Source organism: Acipenser ruthenus, chromosome 16, assembly GCF_902713425.1.
Source record: "Acipenser ruthenus chromosome 16, fAciRut3.2 maternal haplotype, whole genome shotgun sequence".
Classification (NCBI taxonomy): domain Eukaryota; kingdom Metazoa; phylum Chordata; class Actinopteri; order Acipenseriformes; family Acipenseridae; genus Acipenser; species Acipenser ruthenus.
Genome location: NC_081204.1, coordinates 2,751,201 through 2,765,135, shown reverse-complemented (window position 1 = coordinate 2,765,135; position 13,935 = coordinate 2,751,201). Strand labels below are relative to the sequence as shown.

Genomic DNA, 13,935 nt, shown 5'->3' with positions numbered 1-13,935 from the left:
ATTTAGTAGCAGTGTTAGACGCATGTGAAACATACTGTGACACAGCACGTGTCTCCCCACAGTCATTACCACTCTGCCGTGGATTACACACAGTGCCGCAGTTTCCACACAGTATTTTAAGACGAGATTATTTGAAATGAGACATATTTAAAGGGGTGAAATGGATGTTCGGTTTCAATAGAAAAATAAAAATAAATAAAAAGGATTGAGCTGATTTAAAGAAATACAAATATCTGGTTAGTGTTTCAACTTCTTCACGTGTGGTATTGCATTATTGAACTAGATTTTTAATTTATATTACTAATTCATATCAACTTTGCTTTTATGTTTATGTCATTTTGGGTGGGAGTGTGTGTTGTTACAGGCACAGAACTAGTAAGAAGGCTTTGGGCTGAATTTAAAGATAACGAGTTATCTATTTAGAGTTGTCTTTTTTCTTAGTTTAAGGTACTGTATCTATATTTCATTAAAGGCTTGAAGATAAATATCTAGATAACAAATATTTATATATTTTTTCCGTGACTTACACATTTTTATTTGTGTGTGAATATGGCTCCTATATTAAAGCGTTCATTCATCTGCATCATTAAAAAAGAAAAAAAAAAATGCTTTTATGGAGTAATGTCATAACATGATTGATGATAATCCACATGGTTAAACTCATGCCTTATACTTATACAGTATTTGGCACTGCAGTTTGAATTGAATTTTTCATTCCATGTTGTTCTGGCTAACCTGTTAGAATGTGACGATGACTCAGCTGCTCCTGGCTTATGTAAAACACTGATGCAGGTCGTTGTTGTTGTTGGTGTGTTTTATGTAAGTGTTGCTAACTGCTTTTACTGCTGTTTCCGTTGCATAACAATTTAGTAAAAGTATTATTTTGCATAGCTGCTAATGAGCTCTCATTTTAAGAATGTGGCACAAAAATCTGTATGAGGCAGTATCAGTCATGCTTCTTGTGCCATCTGATCAACTCCTCCCTCTTTCGCAGTATTTTAAATATTTAGAAAATGACGCACCTGCATTGCCTTGTCATTCATTCTCTCGTAGAGCATCGCTATTAGGAACCTGCAAGTAATTCCCACTGAATGCTAGTTGTGTCCTCTGACCTTGCTATGTCTTACTGTATTGTTGAACTTGTTCAGTGCTGTCTCTTCTCTGTTAGAAGCTGTACCAATGATGTTGTGGTGTGCTGCCTTCCCACTATTGGAAAGGTCTTCCCTTGATAAGTCCCACTTTTTATTGTAACGGTTAATTAAGGAATCTGAAGGCCTGGGATGATAAAAGGGGCTGACTGTGCTGTAGTCAGTGCATCATAAATGCTGCTCTGTGGTACAGTATTTGACACTGTGACACATTTAAACATCAATTCTGTGCCTAATGTTCACCCTCTTACATACAATACAAGAAAAAGAACATATGCAAGAATTCAATTTTGTTTGACCGTTGTTGCCATTGAAAAGATTTTAATTGGCAGGAAGTGCGCTATTCTACAGGTTTTACATTTGGTTTTGTATAACGGCACCTTACGCTTGTATAGTCTTGGTGCCAATAAAATAAATATGGCATTCTAAGCTGGTTCTTAAAAAGCATTGAAACCTCATAACAGATTACTTTTAATACAATATTTAGCTAGCCCTACTGAGAAATTAATTTAAGCTAATGCTGCTGTAAAACTGCTGCATCACTTATAATGTGATCTTTTTGGTAGTTTTAAAATGCAGATTTGTGAAGTGCATGAGACTGTAAATGTAAAATGATATAGCATTTAAGGAGCAGCAGAATTTGGTGATGCATGCAGACTAAACATGTGAAATACCAATGTGATTACTGTATTACAAAAACCTTGTTTTTATTTGAGACGTGTATTTATAGTACTCGCTAGCTCAACTGCCATGTTGGAAGTAATTCTTTCATTTCCAGTTTATGTACATTTAACAGGGTTCTATTAATGGATCTACCATAAATGACAGCGGATCTAAATATGGATGTTATTCAACATTGTTTTACGTACAACCGCACACCAAAGGGATTTCCAATGCAGATTCAGAGGGCCCTGATTTAATCATCTAAATAATTTCTGAATTTAGATCCATCGCCGTTTGGGTCAACTGACTAGACCCCATTGTTTCAAGACAGCTGTTGATTCCAAAAGATAATGGTTTTGACACACAGTCTGTGGCAGCCAATGCCCCGGGCCTTATTTCTACCAGTTTAAGAGTGAAGTAAACAGTTAATTCCTGTACCGTAAGGGATCTGCAGTTATCAGCCATCAGACGTCCCTTTGCTTGTCTTAATGTTAGAAGTACCCTGGTGTTACTGTCTTGTAAGATGTCAGGATTTCATTGATATTAGTATGTTATAAGAGCTAACTGTTTAAAGATGTACTTCATACATTTTTAAACTTGTGGAAAAGGCTCTCCTTTTCTCCTAGCACAGTAATGCAGGATGCCAAACAATGTAACCGAGTAAGTTGGCATTTTATCCGGGTATGTAAATGTTAGAGTGCTGAGTTCAAGTTTCTTTAGTGCTGAATGTATAAATATTGGATTGTTTTTTCTACTCTGCCTGGCATTCGCATATCCCTTCTGCATCTAGATCATTTAGATCATTTCTGTGTTAATGTGTTTCAAGACATTATAGAAACCCTGTTATTTTTTTTTTTTAACCTGGTTTGTTTATGGTGCATGCTGATTTTTTTTTTTAATTGAGTCTTTTATCCACAATCTGAAATTATTACATTATTCTGCACAATTGAATGCCACAATGGAGGACGTTTTAAAGGTAATTGTGAGATTTGTCATCTTGTAATGGAAAATGCCATGCGAGTAATAATGACTCGGCAAAACCAATCACATCTCACAAGTCAACAAGTTATATTTCTGGATATAACACCAAGCAATCAGATAAAATGCAATTAAGAAAGCGTTCTGTTCATACAATAGTGTGCATTATTGCTAACTGTTTGGGTTAATGGCGGCATCTCAGATACCTGTAATGCTTTGTAAACTTAAAATGGAATGCTTCATTTATCCAAATCTTTATCAAAATACTATAAACATGTTGCAAAGACATGTATTGAAATCCTCTATTTAAATACATTTAAAAACAGAATTGGTATGCGACTTTCAATTCCCCTTTTTTATTTTTGACTTGAGATATTTATAGCATGTTTCATTTGCACTAAATTTAACTAATACATTTTCTTCCCCCAATAATTTCCTACCGCATACTTAACTTTAACCTTACAGGATTAGATTTAGTAGGTCTCAAAAATGTGTGAAGAAAATACATAGCGTTACTATAGCTTTAAGTCTACTTGTACCAAATCCTTATTTAACGTGCAAATAAGTGACATAGTGATTGAGCAATGGCTTTGCCCTCATTTTTTTAAGTGAACATTTAAAGAATTGATTTTTTTGGAGCAGGGATGTGGAAGCTGAGCTCATGAGACCAGTTACTAAAAGACAACCACACGCTGGGCTCTGAAGAAAAATAAAATCCAAAAACATGACTTGACTGATGAAGGTGAGGGAACACCAGGAGCAGTGCTGTGTTGGTGCTGTTTGTGACTGGACTTTTTGAGACCACAGAGAGGTCTTAACAGTCTCTCTCGTGCTGTGGCTCCATCGATTTCCTGTCATTTTTGTTTACTCGTTTCCATGTTCACTTCCTCTGAAAAGCATTAGCCAATAACAAAAACCTTGTTTTCTGGGAGCGGTCGAACCACCACTTGTTCTGAAGGCACCCCAAGGAGACTCGAGATACTATATAACCTTAAAGGAGCCGCCCTTGTTTTTGAAGAATAACATTTTTTTACATTATCTTTAGTACAATTTGTCACTCCTGCTCCCTCCCATTGTGAAGTCATGCTGACTTTATTTGAAGTCTGCATATATAATGTGCTGCAACACAGGAGAGTTTAAGAGCTTTCATTGTTACTTGAGATAAGTATATGTAGATAAGAAACTTTCTGATTGCTTACTTCTTTATTGTCTTTCATAAAAAAAAAGTTATCTATCGTTTCCTTGGGTACAGTAAGCATACACTTATGTTCAATAATACATTTGCAAATTTGTTAATGCTGCACTTGTTTTTTTTTTTTTTTTTACAAAAGTGAGTACACATTATGTTTTGGTTTGTAATACTTTATTATTATTATTATTATTATTATTATTATTATTATTATTATTAGTAGTAGTAGTAGTAGTAGTAGTAGTAGTAGTAGTAGTAGTAGTAGTATTCATGGATTTAAGCATTTTCATATCAGCATAATCTTTGGATGGTTGTACAATGTGTATCCCACACAATGCCTTGAGGCCAAAGGGTACCTTAGTGGTTGCCATGGTTTCACTAAATGGTGCAATTTTGTAATGTCAGGTATTGGCCTACTTTTACATTGTATTTTTAATTCAGTTAAAGGGATACACTGCACCAAAATGATAAAATAAATAATGCAATGTTGTACAAGGCCAATAGAATAGATTTGTATGAGTTGTTTCATACCATTATAAACCTAGGCTAACACATTTGCTATATCAATTGGCATTTTTCAAGTTAATGTTATTTTTTTTGACAAATTTATAACATAATTGGTCCCACTTTAGTTTGGGTGTTTCATGTTAAAGTTGATTAATTCTACATGGATGTTGTTCTATTGCTCATTAAAACTGTAATTAAGCATTAATATATGGAGCTTTTATTAATTACTAGTACTGCAATTGTTCATTGTTTATGTATATGCTTTATAGTATATATAGTCCCTGTACTAATTGGCATTAGCTAATTCTTATTTGGTGTAACTCGTCTGCAATCATTTGAAACTCCTAAACTAAATGGGTTTTTTTGTTATAACATACAGTACCGGAACGAATTATGGCAACAACAAATGATTTACAGCAAGACTAGGGGTGGCAATTGCATTGCCCATTTTTCCTCAGTCAGACCCTTTATTTACTAAATACCCTGGTATCTCTGAGTAGATAATCGTCTCCTCTTTAAAAATAAGGTAAATATTTTAATAAGCAAGGCATCTCACAAGTAGGGAAGCAGTACAACTGGGGATGGGGGATTAAATATCTCTTTATCCCTGAATAGATAATTGTCTCCTCTTTTAAAATATGCTAAGGATTTTAATAATTAGTTGTTGCCATAATTTGTGCCGGTACTGTATATATCTGCTTGAAACATTTTCCTTTGGTTTCATATATACTTTTAAAATACAAAAAAAATAAAAACTCTTCAACAGCAGTTTACCATAAGACAGTAGAACATCATTAGCTTCCAGATTTTCAATATGGTTTGAAATTTGGTTGATAATTCTTCTCCTTCTTGTTTGTAATCCTTTTCTTTAGCTCCCTCAGGCCCAACAGGTAAACTTTTGATTCAAATCTTACTCCATCGTGTATTCATGTTCATGTATGTCACAAAGTGGTTTGAAAATGTGGAGTGTATAGCCAGGGAATATTATCAAACATCAGCTGCACTTCCACTTTTCATTCTGTGATTAGTTGTTTCTCTGTTTGCTTTGAATGGCAGTGAAGCTTTGTAAAAACAGTTCACATTGTACATTGTTAATGGAGTATGGTTTGCATCAAACAGTGGCATCCCCATTCATCACAGCTTTACACGCAGTGTGATCCTTCTGTTTTGTTGCCATGCTTATCTGGATCATCGCTGGCTACTGGTCTTTTTCTCATGCTTCAGCTCAGTATTGTCATTGTGTCAAGGTTTAAAAGCCAGTTTAAGAGAACTTCAACCAACTGAAACATTATTTATGCTGAAGTTAAATAAGTGTTAACTAATAAAAGAAAATATATATATTTTTTTTCTTACCTCTTGTTTTACACGAGCAATATTAGCACTGATCCCACTGGTTGCCTTTTAAGAAGTATTTATCAGCAGGTATTAAATAAATCAGTTAATTAATGTGTTGATTTCAAACAAGAATAGCTGTCCTTCCCTCACCTTTGCGATTAAGTACCAGTCAATGGCAGTTCACTTCCACAGTGTTTTAAAAGCCGATTGAAAGTGGATTTTCCTCTCATCTGGCTGACCATTTTAGCGCCGTACCGAGGCTGTAAAAAGGAAAATTAGTTTGCTGCAATATGAAAACAGCTGATTTGTTACGTTGTAATATTTTAGCTAAAATAATTCAAATGAGCAAAATACAAATACTGTAGTTAACACAAATTATGACATCCACGAAATAAGAAAAATGTAATGTCTTATGGAAATTATTTCTGCAAGTTAAGGGAAACAGAAAGACAAAATGTCGTTGTCACAGACTGGATATTTCTCTTAGTCCAGTTGCGATTTGCATTGTATTTATTTTGAAGCAATGTAATGTTTTTTTTTTTAAGCTTTTTTTTCCAGCTTTTTTCTAATGCTAAATACTTCAAAAGGATATTGCCTCCTAAAGGGCATAAAAGTGAAATACTACGTTCCCATCAGCCACTGGGAATGACGTGACAGTGATTTCAAATAATTTCCATAATCAGCTGATCGAGGTGACATCAATTTCAATTGGGACTGTGTCAGCCCAGAACACAAAGGGTGTGTTCACGGAGATCACTCTGCGCAGAATCTGACCAAATCATACAGTCAGGGAAGCATTGCAGAGCCTGAATTCATTTATAAATGGCAATTATAAAAACAAAACCTGACACTGTACATCTAAGTGGTCTTTGACTTGTGTGCAATGTCCGGTTGCATATTGGATTGCTGTTGTAGTTTGCAGATGGAACAGGCTGCAGCCTCGGTTTTATATTGGAACAAGTTGAGATTGAGTTTTACAGTCTGGTTTCATGCTGGAGATGTGGCTTCAGTGACTGCTCTGTGTTGGTGTCTGTAATCCTCATATGTTCCGACCCATTTACTTGTTCCTTCTGTTATCCTTGAATCTCAGTAAGTAGAGTTTTGTCCTTTTTACACCGTGTGCTGAGAACCATCATTCATCATTCTCTGCCTCATTTACTTTTTGTCTTTTGAAGTGCTGAATTAATTGTCATTGGAGGGAGAGGGGGATGGGGGTGAAAACATTGCAAGGTTGCCATGACGTTCTCACTTCTAAATGAGGATTCTACAAGTCTACCCAATGAAATATTACTAAACAGGTCCACGGTTTGATCGTTCTGCTTCCTTTCATTTTCTTTACATTTTCTACCAACAAAGGATTATTGAACGGTGTAGTTCAGAGGGCTTGATGATGCAGTGGGTTAATACACCAGTCACTTTTATATGTGGAATGTCTGCATTCAAATCCAGTTACTCATTACGAGTGAAAAGCGTTTGGATTGGTGATCAGCCAATCGATGAACAACACATACTGTTTATTCTTACCTGACACTCCCCTGTTTGTCATCTATTTTGGTTTCTCCCCCCCCCCCCATTCACCTCGCTGCAGGTTTGCCCCGAGCGGTTTCTCTTATCATGAGCTCCCAGCTGCCTGGTCTTGGCTGTGCCGAAGGCTGTGAAAGGCTATTGGGCCAATGTATTGCGATGGTCACATGGATGCAGTATAACAGAGGAAAAAGTGAAATCATTGAGCCCGGTTTTGTTTTGTTTTCTGACTGAAAGACACAGGACTGGTTTGCAGAGGTAGCTGTTCAGGACATGAATGGGGTTCAGTGGTTTTTCAAGGTCACATAGTTCTTGCCTACTTAATTTTAGTCATTTCTGACACATAATAAATACATTTTTAATTGAAAATGTAAAAAAAAAATCCCCTTGCTTTATATGGAGGGAAGAAATGACATCCTCATATGAGGTCATCAAGCATTTGCATCTTCCACATGTCCCCATTTAAAGACTTGCAGAGAGTTTTATATATTTTTTTCATCCGTCCCCATATGAGGTCTCCATGCATGAAAAGGTTAATACCTGGCTGTCGCTGATGTGATTGCCCTCCATAAGTACAGAAGACCTGAGATTTCTTATCCGATCTTAACCTTTATGTTATAAGGAGACACATTTTGAGTGCTGACAGTGCTTTCAGCAAACCTATTAGATATTCTTTGTAAGTAACTGAATGTCATAGGACCACTAGTATCTTAGTGTATTCTCTTCAGTTACTCTGCAGGAATTAAACAAGTTGTGTTAATGGATTTAGAAGCAGTGAAAACGAAAGAACTACAGGAAAAAAACGCCTTTAAACAAAACAGGAGTTACTTTGATTAAAGACGGAAGAAATCATTTAAAATGTGCCTGTGGCAGGGCAGAAGCCTGCTGTGTAAATAGTGTGTGGTTTTGGTGTTGGGTTTTTATAAAGTTTGATTATTTTGAGTATCCATGTGCGGAATGTGGCTGGGTCTTGATTGAATAATTGATGGGCAGTCAAGACCCAGCCACATTCCGCTCAGGGTCAAAAAAGTGAAAAGAGAAGACAAAAGAACAACTGCATTAATTTTGGATTAACCTTCCCCTTTCTGAACTTGAACATGCCTTTTATAATCTAATATCCACCCCCTGCAGAATAAGACACCTTTTAACAATGACTGATAACTTTATACAGAAACACAGCAGAGTCTCTGCTGAAGAGTCATGAAATAGCGAACAGACTATCCAATATTTAATTAGCCGCAGAGAAGGAATTATTGAATTGGGTAACAAATGAAGAATTGTCAACACTGAATTACTATATTAACAGCTAATGATGTGGCCGATGTGACAGTAGAAAACTGCCCTGACAGCAGAATTAGGTCTATCCTGTTGTGTGCCTGCAAACTTCAGATAGAAAGCTGGCTGTATCTAGTACACGGTTTGAATTCAGTAGTGAACATTAAAAGCTTAAATTTGTATCAGTCGTTTCACATTAGGTTATTGCTATTGAAGGCTAGAACAAAATGGCACGTCAAGAAAACATCCATTAAAGTTTTTATTTTTCATTTTCTAGTCATTAGAATAAAAAAAAATCCACATGCCTGGCCTGCTATGAACGACTGTTTGAGCAGAAAGATGAATGCCTCATTTTAAGCAGCGCTAATGATATCATTAGCAGCAGATACGAAGCACAGAGGAAAGTGATGGCTGATAGCTCAAGTAGCCTGAGTTCATTTAAGCCTCTTCCCTTTTTTCTACCCAGAGAATGGAAACCAGTTAATAGACTCATTTATTTTGCTTCCAAATTGTAAAGATGCATTGCAATTCAATTGTAGTGGACATGTTTACATTTCCATACATACGTTTCCATGGAGTTATTTAATCCAAGTGTCTGGTGCATTTTTAATTATTGCTAGTTTAGACACAGGAGGTTACAGAATGTGCTTAAATTACATTTTAAGGATTAAGACAAATGACAACACTTCAGAATAATGACAGCACATCTGAATTTCAATTGGAATATAACAAATATACCATCTGAATACTATTAGCCTATGATTATTGTATTTGAACTTGTACATTTGAAATAATTGCAACAATAAATGAATAACACATATTTCACTGGCATTCTGGAAAAAAAACTGATGTGAAGAAGGGTGGTTTAGTTAACATCTATAATGATAATTTACTTCCATTTAATAATTCACTTTTTATTTTATACATTTGTTGAGGGAGCCCTATTCACAAAGCTTAGCAGTTTTTTTTTCTCCTCAAAAAGTCTTGGCATTCGTGAAACTGTTTTTAACAGATGCTGTCTTCTTTAACAACAGTTTCAGGAATATGTATTTTTTCAAAATATACATTCTTCAATAACTCCCAGTTTCCCGGGCCTTCATGGCATGAGCTACAGGCAGGAGTCTGAGGGAAAAAAATTCAGCACAGACATTAGAACGAGGGGGCAGACATGGAAGCTGAGTAAATGTATGTTTTTACGAAATTGTGATGCTGGCAAATGAGAGACGTTTCAATGTTTAATGATGATATATAACTGATTTCATATAGTTTTATGTTGTTGCCTTTTGTAAGGATTTTGTTTCAGACAGTGTTAAGAACATAAGAACCAAAGAAAGTTCACAAACGAGAGGAGGCCATTTGGCCCATCTTGCTCGTTTGGTTGTTAGTAGCTTAGTTTAAGAAGCATATCATAAATTAACCAAAAACACCTTGGACAGGCTTTTAATTCATTACTCTCTTCGAATGGTTGCCATAATACTACCACTAACAGTAGTGGCTCCTGACTAAGTTATATATATATATATAGCAAAAAGCATTACACAATAGGAACATTGTAACTATGCATAACACTAATTCTGTGTACATACACATGTGTTTACTAAGTAGCTACTGTGTAATTACACAGTAATATTAGAGATGCTTTATGTAAAGTGTTATACAATGGTGTAGGAGTTGAACATTAAAATAAAGTTGGCTGAGACTTCATCAGTGGATCTGTTACTTCAAACAGAAAACAATGTTTTTGGTCCCACTTGTTTACCACAGCATGCTTGCAGTATTAAGAAAAACGAAAGCTGGGAAGCGTATTTCCTGGAGTTGCTCCAGACCTCATAACCTCATTATTTCTGCTGTAGTAAAACACATGGATGAGTTTGTGAATTGAGCTTCACACCTACAACAACCCTGGCAAACATGGATATGTCTTGTGCTTACTGTGAAATCAGCCAGCCAGGGTGTGGCTTAGGCTGAAGCATCTACAGTAAGTAGGGATTTTACCTACCTGGTGAACCAAGGATTTCATTTCCATTGCTAACACGCCTATTTCTTTATTTTTTTTTTTTTTTTTTTTATGATTTAGTTTGGTAATATGGGACCGGTGCTGATGACTACTGTTGCTATGCCTGTATTTAGCACAAAAAACGAGACTGTAAGTATATTTAATTGCATATATTTGTATTAGTTTAATGGGATTGTCACACTGTTAAATAATTCTGTACCAGAATGGCATGTTTAATTGGAACAGTTTAAAGGAGTGCTAACCAATGCTTTTAAAACCAAAGTGTTGCCTTCACATTTATTACTGGTGAAAATATTTTAAATAGAACATTGAACATAATAGTCACTTAATCTGCATGCTTGAGAAAAACTGCTTGAAAATGCCACTTGCTGGTTGTTTGAAAAGTTTCCTGAAATTCATTTTTAGACTTTAAAACTGTAGTGTGTATTGTTCTTTTGACTTCAGTGTTTGTTTGCAGCTTAGGCCATTGCTATTGTTAGATCAAAAGCTGCAGATGAAAATTTTCATATCCGAACTAACAGTGAACTACCCTGTACTTGAATCTAAGCAACCCCTTTGGTTAACAGCAGAATGGGGAGATGGTAGAAGGCTTTTTTTTTCATTTGCAAAAGTTACAATAGTGGTTTCACAATAATGTCTGCAAAAACTTCTGCTAAAGACGAATTGTGTCTTTCTTTACAGCGCAATAAAGGTATTCTTCTGGGTGTAGTGGGGACGGATGTTCCAGTTCAAGAACTTCTGAAAACGATCCCAAAGTACAAGGTAAGCTAGCATGTAGGAGGACAGCTGTCTATCAATAGTTTAATAATTATATTGCACAAATAAGATGCATTGCTGTTAGTGGCCTCGGAGTGAACAATGCAATTACTCATACTCTTCTGTTTTTAGTCTAGATTGTTTTTTTGTTCTATTCAGAGGCTAATCTACTCCTCATACAAGTGATCAATTATTTCCTAAATATCATTTATTAAACAAATACAACCAGAATTGTGAAATGCGCACTTGACATTTGAGAATGTGTTATTTGCAGTACTGAACTTCTAGAAATGACAGGGTTTCGTTTGAAAGAAATGTCACAGGCCACAGGTTTGCATTCATTTAAATGAACCGTTGTGTGTTGATGATGGCTATGAATGCCAACACTGAAGCTGTAAATTACGAAGAGTTTGATTGCACACAGTTTTATTTAAAATGCACTAAATTAATCCTATCTATGCTGTTGTTTTTTTTTTTTTTCTTTCCATAATTACAGCTAGGCATTCACGGGTATGCCTTTGCAATCACAAACAACGGATATATTCTGACTCATCCAGACCTCCGCCCTCTGGTAATCAGAATGTTATTTTTTAATATACGTATACCGATGATAGTGGATCATGTAATCACACCTTACAACACTCAATCACAACATCCAGGACAGCACTGAACCTTTACCAAACGTTCACAGTGGGCTCCACATGAATTAATTACATGGTGTGCATAGAAGCATGGCTCACGCTGTAGTATCATCCTATACAGTAGTGTGCACATGTATTAGAACACCTCAAGATTTCTTATTGATATCCTTTATATACCTACCTGCATGAAAACCCCTGGGTATGAGAATTTCATAATCGGCAATAGTCACCCCCCCTTGCAGTATCCTCAGTTCCATCAGCTCTGCGGCTGTGTTGGGGGGGGGGGGGGGGGGGGGATTCAAATGAACTGAACATTCAGAACTTTGATGGTTAATCTGAATAAATGAAGATTTCAGTCTCTTGAATGCCAATGATTAAACCTATTGTAGTTTTTTTTTTTTTTCTTTAAGTATAAAGAGCAACCACATTCTTCTGAGTGGGAGCATTGAATTGCTATCTAATTAGGGCTCCTAAATTACATATATTTAAAAGATAATGAAAGGTTTGAGGGTAGCTAGGCTAACCGCTTTCACATTTAAATGAGTCATTTAAAAATGTATGTGTTAGTTTATAACATAAGCCTTTTGGGTCTTTGTGTTGCTAGTATACATGGTTGCGGGCTGAAGCATTTCAAGAGTAATATAAAAACGTATATTATTATTATTATTATTATTGTTGTTATTATTATTATTATTATTATTATTATTATTATTATTATTATTATTATTATTAGTAGTAGTAGTAGTAGTAGTAGTAGTAGACATTTCTAAACTGTTTAATGCATGACCTCTGCACCTATAACTGCAGCGTACGCCTGTTTGTTGATCATATGGAAAGAACGATTTTACATTTTACCTTCCCTTGAGGGGGTCTGCTTTATGCACTGAATATTCGTTAGGATATTAATAATGTTGATGAAATATGTATATGTGTGTGTGATCTGTGTAGTACAGTATTTTGCTCAAAGAGCCAGCTACCCATAAAATAATGTATACAGTACATTCATAAATAAATACTGTGTAAATTCAAAGTGTATTTTTGCAGTTGAATATTTCTATATAGTACCAGTATATATAGATATAATAGTTTTATGCTTGAAGATCTCTGGAAGTCACTGGAAATGCAAGCTTGTTCGCTGAGAGTAATTATTCCTGCCGTTCATTCTAAATAAATAATTGCATTTTGTAAAATTTGTTGTTTTTTCCGTTATCTTAATTACTTGGATAGAGGCAAATAGCTGGCAGACACAATAGTCTATAATGTGTACCAGTATTAGTTAATGGAAAAAAACAAGGTAAAGAGTGCAGCCTCAGCATTAGGAGAACATAGCACAGTTTAAGGGAAGAATGGTTTTCAGCAATTCAAGATGTAAAATCTTATCACGGTTAAATATAGCTGACGTTTCTGCTTGCTGGTATTATTGTACAATCAATATAATACGGGGGGGGGGGGGGGGGGGGGTTTAACAGTTCAGCGTTTTACTTCTTCAATGCCAAAAACCAAATCAAGCAGCTGTTTAAAGGATGACAATAGGCCCCCAGCCTCCGCTCGGTTAGTGCATCAGGAGATCAAAAATGAAGAGGGGATTGCAGAGCTAGGAGCACCAGCAGCAGTCTGGTTTCCATAGCTGTGAAAGACACATCTCCCTGCCAGTTTGCATCCCTGAAAGCAAGCTGATGGAGTTGGGTGAGACCCGCAGGTGTGATAGAGTCTGTGAATACTGCTGAGGCGCATTGATTACTTGTGCTTGGCTTGCCTGGTAACAGTGCACAGCGAAGAGCAAGATCTGGGGTTCTCAGCTCAAGACCTTTCCAGTTCACCTTTTCAATAAGCCACCTGTTTTAGAGCAATATTACATAGGGTGCTTTTTTTGTCATTGTTGAATACATTTAAATGATTGTA

At 35.9% G+C, this 13,935-nt stretch overlaps 1 protein-coding gene across 2 annotated transcripts in view; it reads left to right on the top strand.

The window, feature by feature from the left end:
* LOC117412410 (voltage-dependent calcium channel subunit alpha-2/delta-3-like) overlaps positions 1-13,935 on the top strand; it is a 138,912-nt gene that overhangs the window by 83,899 nt on the left and 41,078 nt on the right. The window contains exons 14-17 of one of the 2 annotated variants that reach the window (XM_058988400.1): positions 5,358-5,375; positions 10,697-10,765; positions 11,318-11,398; positions 11,889-11,963. In XM_058988400.1, the coding sequence (XP_058844383.1) occupies positions 5,358-5,375; positions 10,697-10,765; positions 11,318-11,398; positions 11,889-11,963 (243 nt within the window). The remainder of the gene's footprint in view (positions 1-5,357; positions 5,376-10,696; positions 10,766-11,317; positions 11,399-11,888; positions 11,964-13,935) is intronic. The other variant, XM_058988401.1, reaches the window with a different exon arrangement.